The sequence below is a fragment of the Spinacia oleracea genome, chromosome 5, assembly GCF_020520425.1.
Source record: "Spinacia oleracea cultivar Varoflay chromosome 5, BTI_SOV_V1, whole genome shotgun sequence".
Lineage (NCBI taxonomy): Eukaryota > Viridiplantae > Streptophyta > Magnoliopsida > Caryophyllales > Amaranthaceae > Spinacia > Spinacia oleracea.
The window spans coordinates 7622550-7635453 of NC_079491.1; the positions used below are offsets into that span (position 1 = coordinate 7622550).

Consider the following 12904-nt stretch of genomic DNA (forward strand, 5'->3'; position numbering starts at 1 on the left):
GAGGTTAACTTTTGTTAATTCCTTTTTTGGTTAGCACTGTGTGTTGTTCTTTAGCTTTCAAGTTTCAAAATCCAATACTTGTGTGTCGCTCTCCATTTTTTTTGGGGTTCATGGCATGCTAACTGAATAATGTTCAATAACTCAAAGAGTCTTGTGTGCAATTAACAAGGTTTTATCCACCTATTCCATGATATTGTTATTCTTTCGTTCCTTTACTTGTCTCCCAAGTTCTACAGGTTTTTAAAGTAAACTTCTACTGGTAATCGGACCAGGTTCAACGTCATCTTCTATAAATCGGACCAGGTTCTACTGGTAATCGGACCAGGTTCAACTTCATCGACTACAATCAGACCAGGTTCAACGTCATCTTCTATAAGCAATTCATAGGCACAAATTTCCTTGGCACGATAAAGCCTCGTTAGTGGTGTAAACAAGGGAATTTCAACAACCACAAGCATTCACGAGAAGAGCCAACCACTACCCTTTCGATGTTTAGGCTTTATGCTTTTTGTTAGCTTGGTAATGTGTAAAAGTCTCTAAAAACCTTAGTGGTTTAATAGTTTGTAGTATGTAGAACTCTTCAGTATGCAAGTTACAATCTGTCAAAAAAAAAAGAAAAAAAGAGCAAAGGGACCGCTAATCACCGTTACCATAATTAGTCAATCAAGGGCTTTAAGTTCATAATAATACATAATTAGTCAATTAAGGGATTTAAGTCCATAATAACACATAATTAGTCAATTAAGGGCTTTAAGTCCTGCTGTCACAGCTAACCACCATTACCATTAGTCCATTACACACTTTGTACAAAGGGACTACAACATAGCAAAGGCATCTAAGTTGATATTCTGCCGAGCCGAGGTAAATCTAAGCTTGATATATAAGCCATCTACGAACACACGAATTCAGGGTTGTTTTCGGTTAGCAGATTTGATAGTAACCAGAACATCATGTACAGTCCAGGGAAAACCAAGGCAGTTGTCACTGTCATGGCAATGGTCAGGGTGGTAAGTAACATGGTACCATGCCGAAGCCATCTTTTGACGATCTTCTTCTCCACAACTATTCTCGAACCATCCTTTCGCTTCTTTCTGAAGACTTTTTACAGAAATCAAAATCCTATCTGTAAGCTCTCTATACCTTCTGTTATCCTTCCTCAAATATATAGACTTGCTTCTTAGGTTACCTGTAAGTATCTCATCCTCACTATTTGCTCCATAGAACATCAACAACATACTCATCTTCTCCATGTACATCTCCTTGCAGCTTTTTGCAGTATCAATGAAGGCCTCAAACCCAGGAACTTCTAAGTCGGAGTCATAAGCAGCTCGAGCAGTTTCCTCTGACCACTTGAAATCTGAACTTGGAATTGTTGCAGAGACAGTGGCACGGTAGAGTTTACCGAGAATTCCTTGGGATATATAAGTGGGTCTATCCCACCTTTCCATAAAATCAGGATACTCTTTTGGTTTCAAAACGTTGGGCATCTCGGCTGGTGCACCGGTCTTTGCATAGTCAACTGCCATTGAATGTAGCTCAGCTAAGCGGAGACATTTAGGGCTTAGGGCCTTTTCGGGTTCACGGTCTGCAAGGACCAAGTGTGCGGTTGAGATTGTTCCCAGTGTGTCGCTTATCATATAATCAACAAAGAATCGTTGAATCTCCTGCATTATTATTTTGACAGTTAGAGTGACAATCTAATAAAATGAAGATGAAGTGTGACACAAATAGAAAGAGATGCTAGGTAGGTAAACTACGGACCTCCATTGTAACGTCATGGTCCATGATGCGAGGTCTGCAGCCAGTGTAGTCCATGGGGGCCACAGTTCTCGGAGGTATGAGTTTCTCGTCCCAGCTTATGAAATATAAATCACCGTCTAAATCGCCGCCTGAACACTCATTTGGATGAGGCCTGCATGTGTAGTATGTGAACTTGGTGTCAACATTTAAATGCCAAAGTGGAAAATCGACTATAATAGATGACCGGTTTAGCAAGACATTTGGTGTAGCCCATTGCAAAAAAAAAATTAAAAATTAAAACACAACATTTTATCTTCGCAACTCCATTGAGAACTATGTGTTGAATCTTTTTCTTGAAAATGTGACAGGTTCAGAAAGGGTTACAGAAAATACATGAAAAATCATCCGTAGACAGTTCACACTCTCCCTATGAAACCCATTAAACTTTCAAGGCATATTTCATAAAGAAAACATCAACCCAGAAAAAGGACGGACGGACAGAGCAATACCATGATAACTAAGAGGCAAACAATTCTGTATTAAGATGAAGTTCATATTGCCTACTGTCAGATATGATCAAATAGATAACTTCATTTACCTTTCTCCTTTCTGTGGGAAAATCAGGCAGTCAATTAGTCCCTTCTCTTCCAAAGCCACCTCATAAACAGCTTCCAGCACTCTGACATCACCAGGGTGTAAGCAAGGATTCTTAGTGACAACCACCGTCCCAGTAAGTATTGCTGTCTTCTCATCCAATTTGTGGAAGATACTTGGATCCATATTTTCAAGTTCGGTTTTCCTCAGGGTTAAACGGACAAATATCTGCCCGTAGTTCAAAATCCCGGTCTCATCCAAGCATCCAAGTAAAACACGGCCCTTTGGAACGTAAAGACGACATCTTCCTCTCAAATCAGACAGTTGGCTCTCCAGGTATGCTCGAAGCATCATTAAGAGGTAAGGCTCTGAATTTGGTTCAAAACCATGACGCAACATTTTTACAAGCGTTTTGCTTTCCCCCATATCCGTGCTCTCAAGCAAAGCCAAAGCTGCATCTCTACTAGTCAACGTATTTGCAAGAAGACGCATGTGTTCCTGCAACAAAGCTTCAAGGCTACTGTCTTCAACCCCCAATGTGGTCAAAAGAGTAACAATTTCTCTATTCAGATAACATGATTGGGACTTGTTACATTTGGTTACGTTAAGCATTCTATTTTTGGATTCAAACTTAAGCATGCTACTACGCAGAGATAACTTTCTGAAGGAATTCCGGTCTACAGCTACTACACCTTTATAACCACCGTAACGAATCTGAAAGGCGGATGGAGTGTGTTCTACCCCACATTTTTGTGCAACTTGTCTAGCAAAAGAGAGGGAAATCTTTCCAATACCATCTGAAAAGCAGTAGTCAATGCCATCTGAATTTAGTTCTATATCAGGAATAACTTCCACATCCTGTACAGGAACAACTACTGTCTGCCAAGCAGCACTGAACAATTGCCCCATTCTAGCTGCACATTTTGAAATACTACGGATCTTGTTAAAGCTTCCCATCCATTCACGTATGTCATCTGCCTTCACTTTATCATTCGAAGCAAACATCCATACAGAATTTGACCGAAGCTGGCTTGCTGAAAAGGCCAAGAACTCAAATCTTTTATCCCCAATCACAATCCCTTCTCGAAGAATGGACAATATTCGGTGATATACATCTGTTCTAAATGGCTTTGAGAATATTCCTTGCTCAGTACTGACTGATACAGCCATTGGGTGTAGCTTACCCCAGTCTTCATCTACAAAAGTAACTCTCATGAAATCTGAGGTGTGGGCTGAAAAGTTCTTGACAATGTAATTTGAAGCTTCCAGTTCGGGACCCAATAGGCATATTTTCGTTGGGGTGACTAAAGCCCTGTGACATCTCATTATATTATCATTCGTCAAGCGGCTTCGTACAAACAGACTACTATTCTGTGCATCATCTAGAGCCTGTACCTGAGTCTTAATAAATGAAAGCGGCTCATAACATGTGGAACTCAACTTGTGTACTTTCTGGAGAACCATATGAGCCCTGTCTATGCTCAGAGTACTGAGAAAATCAATAAGCTCTGTAGTCACATCAGCTAAACTAATTTTGAGTGTGTGGACTAAGGAGTTGATTTGGAAAAGTATTTCATAATCCAATTTCAAATTGTTCTCACACTTTACAAGGGGAACAAGACCTGAGACCGAAGAATACTCGTCGTATTCTTCTAATACAAAATTTTCCAAAATTTTTCTGTAGAAGGGAATGGTGGAAAAGAAATCTAGACCCATGGATCCCTCTCCGATTTCCCAACAAAATGCAGAAGATAATCCGATAGAATTACTTTTTGATATATCTGTAGTACGTACCCAGATAAACTCAAGATCTTCCTTGCAAATATGATAGCGATCAGCAGTGAACCTTGTATACAAATTGGGACCTGAAATCCTCTGGTAAATTTTTGGTGCATACTTCAGCTGCAACAGACATTGAAACATTGCGCCCACAAAAGATAGAATTAATGATCAGAGAACCAGTTTAAATGGCAGAAGAAAACAGAAAAAACATTCAACTCGCTAATTCAGTAACAACGTTTCTGATGTGCGAAGCATGTACAACTCAGTGAACAAGCTAAGAGACAAACCAAGCTGCAAACATGTACAACTTAGTGAACAAGCTAAGAGACAGTAGTAAATAGGAGTAATCCTCTAGACCTCAGAACAGATAGTTCCGCATAACGCATCTCCGACACCCCGGCAAATTAACTGGTAGCACACAGCAAGGCTGGCCCTTGTAATTGTTCATGACTTCACGCACAATAACCCCAACTCCCATATGGCCATACACAACTCGACATACTAAGCTTTTAGTGAAAGGTAAAGTACTGGGAAACAAGGGATAGACAAGGAAGACACATAATTTCCTAAACGGTTTCTATGAATGTTGAAATTCCGATAAAATTATCTCCCCCTTAAATGTGTGGCACAAGTGCACAACAATATTCTCGTCCATCAATAAACCTCTAGATCTCAGAACAGAGTTCCTCTGCAAAGTGGTAGCCTTGAAATGGATAAACAGGCTACTTACAATCCAAGATCAGTAAGTTCAAAAGCCAACATCAATACAAACCAGTACTTAGGTTCAAGGCTTCTGCCAAACAATAACAGTACGGCACTACTTAAACAAGATAAAAACCACCATGATTAGTTTCACTGCTTCACAACTCAAACCCATATCACCTACACACCACCCTCATCAATAATGGTTGTATGCTTGCTGCTTATGCATGCTATTTCCATAAACAAATTCACTTCTTCTACCATATCACCTACACACCACCCTCATCAAAAATGGTTTTATGCTTGCTGCTTATGCATGCTATTTCCATAAACAAATTCACTTCTTCTACCACATATGAATTGTACATCACATTAGTTTTCATGGAATGCGTTTAGCCAATTTTACCTAGTACGAACTAAAAGCTTCTTAACCAGAGCCTATTAAATGGAGAATAAAGTGTAACCAAAAGCGGCAGCCTTCTAAAAATTCATCAAAACCATAACATACGAATCAAAGCACCACAATCCAAACGAAATCCACATAAAACTCATCCATAAATAAACAATTACCAAGAACATTACCATCACTTCACTGACAAAATTACATACAAATTCAATTCCATTACCGGCATTTATTACCGACTACCAAACAACCACTAAAGCAAGAGTCTCATCCAATTATCACACATGCAAAGGTAAGCGCAATCCACAATTCATCTATCTAAAACTTTAAGCCCTAATTAAAGAAACAATGAGAGAATTCACAACAACAAAACTCACCTTGAGAAGAATAGCAGGAGACTGCTCATCAAAGTAACACCCAAAAGCCTCAAAAATATCATCAAAATGAACCTCCATTTTATAAAACTTTCCCTCAAGCTCAAGATGAAACACAACACAATTCCTATCGGGCATAACCCAGATCTTAGCATCCTCCAAAGTATCAATCACACACATTTGATCCTCCTCCTTCATCAAACCTACATATACATCCCCACGAACACCCCTGCAACTGGGCTCAATGGGCCTAACCACAACATCCTCGTGAGAAGAGGAGAGAGAAAGTGGACACCCTTTGAAGAGGAGGTCGTTCTCCAGTGCCAACTCTTGGGCTTTGGATTTTGAATCAAGGCTTTCAAATTGTACACGGCCATGACCCTTGGATTTCCAATTCTTCTTCTCCGTGAAGATTTCAATGGCAAAGATTGTACCCTTTCCGATTTTTGATTCGAGGAAGTCGAAGATGTCTTGCGCGGTGGCGGTTGTTGGGATGTTGGAGACTCGCACGGTGGATCTTTCCACTGTGGGTCTGTCTATCGCCATTGCTGGTGGTTGAGTGAGCGAGTTCAGTGAGGAGAGAGAAAGTGAGAGGGATTTTCTTTGTTGTTGTCAAGGAAGGTCAAAAGTGTAGTCTAACTTTTGTAAATGGGGACGAATATTTTTTGGTTGGGTCTTTGCCTCTTTGGGGATTCTTCGGCCAAATTGGACGACAAATATGCCCGATTATCCAAACTCGGGTTTTCAACCCCATGTGGCCATGTGCCATGTGAGAGTGTGAGACGAGTATATATTTATCCAAATGAACCAATATAAATTTAGGTCAAGTGGTAAGCAGATTGATGTCGTTTAAGGGGATCTCAGACGAGCCTTGTCGTATGTAGAATTTTTTGTTGTAAGACTCACCCATCAAAAGCAAGATGTGTGACATTGTGACGGATCGGATCCGGATGTAGTCAGAGTTAAGCTTCGATGACCGGGTGTGTTATGCGTAAGAACGTATATTTCTATGATCTACTAATCTACTATTGTATACAAATACATTGATTACGGAGTACCTTCTTGACTTTGTCCCCTATTATTTGCCTCATTGTAATTTTTGGGTCAACTTCATGATTTCTCATTAACCTGTAAGAAACAATATGAAAATGTGGTGTCTTGTTATTCGGTTCAATGTATTATTGTTAGAACTTTTACATGTGTAGAATTTAAGAAATTTACATTTGTCGTGTCTTGTAAATTGTGAAAAGTCAAATGTAGCAAACAAAAAGAGCATAAAGGAAAATGTTTCATGATTTTTTTTTATTTGGTGGATGGGAAGTTATGAGTTATTAAAGGGGAATAAAATGAGGGCATGAATGTTATGGCATACAAAATAGTTTTTCATTTATAGTATGTTAAAATACGAAGTATTGTACGGAGAATAATTTTTATGTTTTAGAGAAGCATTGCAAGTAAAAAGGAAGGACAAAGTAATTTACAATATTTCATGTGGTAATTTGGACTCTAATCCTTGTAACGATTGTTGTAATTTGAATTTGATGATATTTTATGCTTAGTGTTGGAAAAAATTTGCTTGTAAATTTTAAATGAGTCGGTTTTCTTCATAGCTGATAAACTACCACTAATAACAAATGACTTTAGGCATAATAATTGCTACTCCTTTCGCCCCTAAAATATTGATCTAAATACTTTTATTTTTACGAAGAATTGGGCAAACTAAAAGCAAGTGGTAGATAAATTAGCTTTTTACATAGATTAAATAATTGTCTGCAAGAACAGGCATGTGAGGACCCCAAACCAATTGGAGACCTTCATTAATAATGTAAAGGAGGACCCCAAACCAAATAAAGCATAGAGAAAACAAATAGAGACCTTCATTTATAATGTATAGGAGGACCCCAAACCAAATAAAGCATAGAGAAAACAAATTGAGACCTTCATTTATAATGTATAGGAGGACCCCAAACCAAATAAAGCATAGAGAAAACAAATTGAGACCTTTATTTATAATGTATAGGAGGACCCCAAACCAAATAAAGCATAGAAAAAACAAATTGAGACCTTCATTTACAATGTATAGAAAAATCTTTTAACGATGAATAGGAAAATCTTTTAACGAGGAATAGAGTAGTAAAGTTTAAACTTTAACCTAAATTAACAAAAAGAAAAATCATTCATACATAAGTTTTTACATAGCCTCAGATTATAGAGATCTGCCAATAGTCACATATGATCGTTGTATTACTAAAGATGGAGTGTATATCGTGAAAATTACTTACTCTATGTTTTTTTAAGTGTAATTATAATTATAAGGTGATTTCTCACTAAAATAACAAATCTTTGTAGATTATATTCCTTATGTTACAATTGTTTTAAAGTTTTACAGGGTGAACGGAAAGTTGCAAAACTTCAAAAGAAAAAGGAAAATTTGTCGAATACTCCGTACAATCCAATAAAAGTTCACTTTATAAGTTACAACCTCAAACTTAAACTTTCAATTTTGTAAATTACGACCGCAAATTTAATCCATTACTTTAAATTATAATCCCGGATCATTTTTCGGTGAAAATTATCGAAAAGTGATGTCATTATCCATTTATCGTCCATTAATATATTTGGAAACTTGCTACCAAGGTAGTGGGCTCCTAAGTCCTGACTCTCGAGGCTTTGTTTTGGAATTTCGGCCCAAATTTTGCTTTTGCTGATTTAAAGAAAGGTGATACAAGAAGCAGCCCAAACCAGAAATTCCAAAGAGTCCAGTATTGAATATTGGAATGTTTTTTTTTTTTTTTTTCAATAGTAAAATCGATACGTAAAAAATCACACGATATCTCCAAAGAAACTTAAATGTAAAAAATCTACTTTGTATGAAGTACTCTCTCCGTCCATTAATACTCGTCTCGCTTTTCTTATAAAGTTGTCTCTTAATACTCGTCATGTTTCCATAGATGACACACTTTTATGATTATTATGTCATTCCTCTCAATAATCATGTACCACATATATTCCTACTTCCCAAAGGAACATTAAAAAAATTCATAGCCCACCTCACCCCTACCCCTTTATTTGACACATTTTCCACTAACAATATTTAAAAAATACTCCACTATCAACTACAACTTAATAAAATAATAATTCCCCTAAAATTCTATGGCGGTCAAACCGGGACGAGTATTAAGAGACGGAGTGAGTAATTAACAAGGACATTATATCATTATATGGTATATTTTATTATGAAATTGAATCTCATTTTATGTTTCATACTAGAATTTGATCTCACTGAAGTTACATTTTCATGATTTTGTAGTTCTAATGGCATTAGGAAGAACTTGACAAATTATTTTTGGTGGGTGACGTAAAAAATAAATCTGGCGAAGATAAACTATGGCTAGTAACAAATGACTTTAAGCATAATAAATTGCTATTCCTTCCACCCCTAAAAGATTGACCTAAATATTTATATTTTTTTTTTGAATAATTGGGCAAACTAAAATCAAGTAGCAGATAGATTAGCTTTTTGTACATAAAAATGTATATGAGTTGGGCTAGACCGTGCTTCGGGTTTCGTGGGCCTGAAAGAGCCTGGCCCACGCCAAGGCCACGTGTAACATGTGAGGTCGAGCATAAAATTTCAAAATGCAGCCCAGCCACGACCCACGTGTCCTCATGTCGAGTCGGATCGAGTCGGGCCATTGTGTCTAAACCTAAATTTACTCAATTTAACGTGTGTTGTCGAGCTTTTACCCAAAAAACACAACACAAGCCCGATCTACGACCCACAACTTCGTGCTAGTGTCGGGACGTGATTCTTCCATGTCGCATCGGACCATGCTTTTTCAAACTGGCTCGACCAGGCTTAGTGCCATCTTTTTTTTTTGTTGGTGCAAATGAGTCACAAGGGCAATATAAATTACAAATGAGGGCAGGAGGAATCGAACCTGGTGTACATATGGCTTCGGTCTTAACTACTAGGCTAAGATCTCATTGGCTCAGTGTCATTTTTAACCAGTACATTCATAAGTATGTGGACACCAGCTTGGTTAATTGGTTAAGTTGCGTGATGCAAACGATGATACAAGTAGGACTTAAGATAAAATCTTTCAGCATTAATTATAAGATTATATACACCTTGATAGCTTCATTAGGCCAGGTAATTTCAATCATTAGGTAGTGACATTATAGATTAATATCTGTTGGATGTTAATAAGTCATACCTAATCTCTTGGAATGGAGCCAGCTATGTTTCACTGCAGAAACAGTCCAAACCAAAATGTTTAGAAGCTCCAACAAAAATGCAAATACTGTTGACAATGGCAAGATTGGCAACGTGACGTCATCTTACCCAATTTGACTTTTCCAGTTCTGTCATTTGACATAAGTGGACCTTTTATGCTTTTCTTTGCCTCTTTTTGCATCAAAGTGGGAGAAATGGAATAAAACTTACCACTTTTTTTACTGTTACTTTTCCCACTTTTGCTTGAACAATCAAATGGGTTTTTATTCTTTGACGATTCCTAGATAAAGATCTGATCTGAAACCAATAAAACAAAGTTCGAGCTGAAGTAGCTCACAATTTGACCTGTTGTCTATCCCTATACATTATTGCATACTATGTATAAGGAAATGAAGTAGTAATTGAGACTCGCTAATGGGGGCACAAATCGCACAATGTTGTACTTTGTATGACATTCAAATATATTTGTAGAAATTAGTACTCCATATTCCATACAAGAAAATAACAAGCTAAGCTAAGGAGAAACCAACAAAAGTATAAGTCCAAAAAAAAATTATGGTAAAGTAAAAAATTCTCAATTGATGAAGATGACCAAAAAGAATATTACAAAAACACCACAACAAACCTAGTTAACAACATCCCAAAGCTTTTGTTGTGTGAAGGTCGTCGACTAACGATGACTACTATGACTACAATGGCAAAACAACATTAAAACGAGGTTGACCACCATTAACATTAGTTGTTTCATCAGAATCACCTTGAAACTTGCCTTTCTTAGACCAAAGCCATATCTTGGAAACAGAAAAGCTATCCCCTCTGTTCCTTCTACTGATCTTCTTCCCTTCAACATCACCATCTACCAAAGAATTTATCATCATCTTTTCACTCTTTGAAACCCCAATATTATCAGGATTATCAGTTGATAATGCCACTTGCAAATCCGAATCAGCAACAACATACTGATATGATCCTAATGAATAACATCTCCTTGCATCTATTTGACTACTACTACCAAAACTACCATCACCATCCCCGCCACCGCCATCGCCGTCGCCATCACCGCCGCTCGTCTCTCCGTTTTCGGGCTCCTTAACCGCCTCACCGCGGTCGTTGGTGGTCCGAAACTTCCCTAGCCTAACCGAGAAAACCCTCCTCTCAGTCGCGCTCTCCTCCATGATGGTAGGCTTACTAAAACCATGGCGACTAGTAGTTCTAGTACTAAGACTACTGACATTATTGAAAGAATTCCCTAAATGGAAGCTGGTTTCGCAATCAATTGATCGGCCGAATGACATTGCTCTCCAGAACTCCAAGCTGAATTCCTGATTCTCCAACCCAGAACCCAATAAACTCCCTCTACAAAGAGGGCAAGTCGAATTGGAAAGAAGCCATGTATCAATACAACTAATGTGGAAGGCATGGCTACAATAGGGTAACAACCTTAACTTATCTTGATCACAAAATTCACACAGACAAACAGCGCAATCAAAGGGCTCTTTTGAACCCACTATGTCTTTGTAAAAGAATACAGGTAAAGCGTCGATAAGTGGCTGGTCTAACCCTGAATCGTGGAGTCGAAACAGCTGCTGAAGTTGGCGTTGAATTGTTTCGGAACTTGTACTTTCAGGGTTTCTGGAATTAGAATGAGGGGAATTGTTTGAGGGTTTTTTCATGAGGAATCTGATTAAGAATTGAAGGATTCCAGCAACGAAGAAGATCATAGCTAGAATTACTATAATTAGAAGGATTACTGGGCTAATCCTACTGTAATTAGAAGATGAAGAAGATGGGAAGGAAGGGAGAGGGGTTGAAGGAGGTGGTGATGATGGTGGTGGGATTAAAATGTTACTATTTTTAGACATTTTTTTAACAAATTGGTTTCTCAAATTGAATCATTTGAATTCAAAAAAGATAAAATTAACCCAGATAAAAGGAAGAAAAACCCAGAAACTGAATGTAAAAAAACTGGGAATAATTGAGCTAAAAACAGAAAGAATTAGTAGTAAAAGTGGGGATTCAGGTGACCTACCTTGAAGATTTAGGGAGCTGAAAACCAAAAACAGAGTAGATTGAGAGGTGGTGGGTTAGAGAGTATGGGTTGGTAAATGGCAAAGGGATTTGGTTTTGAATGACTGTAGTTTTGGGTCCCTATATTTTTTGGAAATTTTGAGGCAGAAATTTGAGTATTTTTCTCTCTCCTCTTTTTTGTTTGATTTTTAAAGTTGATAATGGGATCTTTTTAGATGAAAAGGAAAGCTGGGTAATACTTGCTTTATGGGTTATGGATAAAAGAACTGGAAAAAGGAAATGGGTTCAGCAAAAGAAGGGGAAGAAGGTCGGTTTTGGCGCTCTCTACCACTCGGTGAAGGGTGAAGAGGTAGGTTGTGTGTTGTATCGCTATATGCTCACGTAAAGATGGCAATGGGCGACCCGAAGCACGGCCCGATCCAACATAAAATAAAATTAAGATAGGGCCCAACACAAAAAGGAAGGCCCGAAAGCTGAAGTCGTGGGTTGTGCGTTAGGTTTGGGGCGTAATTTTTTCAGAAAAACCACAACAAGGTCTGACAATCTGACACGCCACACTAAATTAAGTAAAATTAGGCTTAACTCTGACTCGACACATGATCACGTGGCCTTAGGTCGTGTCCGGATCATTTTGTTAATAATTTTCGGCCCGACCTATCCCGATATGAAACAAGCGGGTTTGGCATGGGTCGGCCTGGATCAGGCTCTAGGCATTGGGCTCGCCACGAAACACGGCCACCCATAATCGTCTTTATCGTCATGTAGTTACGTGTGTGGGATTTAATTTAAGCCGGAAAGTGACACGCTCTTGTTTCGGTGACTCTTTGGTTTACTTTGTTGGCTTCTTTAGACGTTGTTTATGCTTAGAAGAAATTAATTTTGCCATTAGAATTGAATAAACTAATGTCCGTACAGTCTAAATAATGCTACGGAGTAGTTTAGTAGACAACTACATAACACTAACCAAAACAGAACTAGAGTATTAACTAAATAATTTACTACTCCGTATTAATTAATTAATGAACAACTTTTGGTAATTGCGCA

General features: G+C 38.1%; 2 protein-coding genes across 2 annotated transcripts; both read right to left on the reverse strand.

Moving 5' to 3' along the window:
* Positions 1-630: 630 nt before the first annotated feature.
* LOC110790148 (RNA-dependent RNA polymerase 2) lies at positions 631-6227 on the reverse strand. The gene is made up of 4 exons (XM_056828043.1): positions 5599-6227; positions 2339-4236; positions 1762-1912; positions 631-1664 (listed from the first exon to the last, which is right to left on the reverse strand). The coding sequence occupies exons 1-4, from the start codon at positions 6139-6141 to the stop codon at positions 906-908; spliced, it is 3351 nt and encodes a 1116-aa protein (XP_056684021.1). The 5' UTR covers positions 6142-6227; the 3' UTR covers positions 631-905.
* A 4158-nt stretch (positions 6228-10385) lies between these two features.
* LOC110790149 (RING-H2 finger protein ATL47) lies at positions 10386-12183 on the reverse strand. The gene has a single exon (XM_021994917.2). The coding sequence runs from the start codon at positions 11692-11694 to the stop codon at positions 10522-10524; it is 1173 nt and encodes a 390-aa protein (XP_021850609.2). The 5' UTR covers positions 11695-12183; the 3' UTR covers positions 10386-10521.
* Positions 12184-12904: the final 721 nt, after the last annotated feature.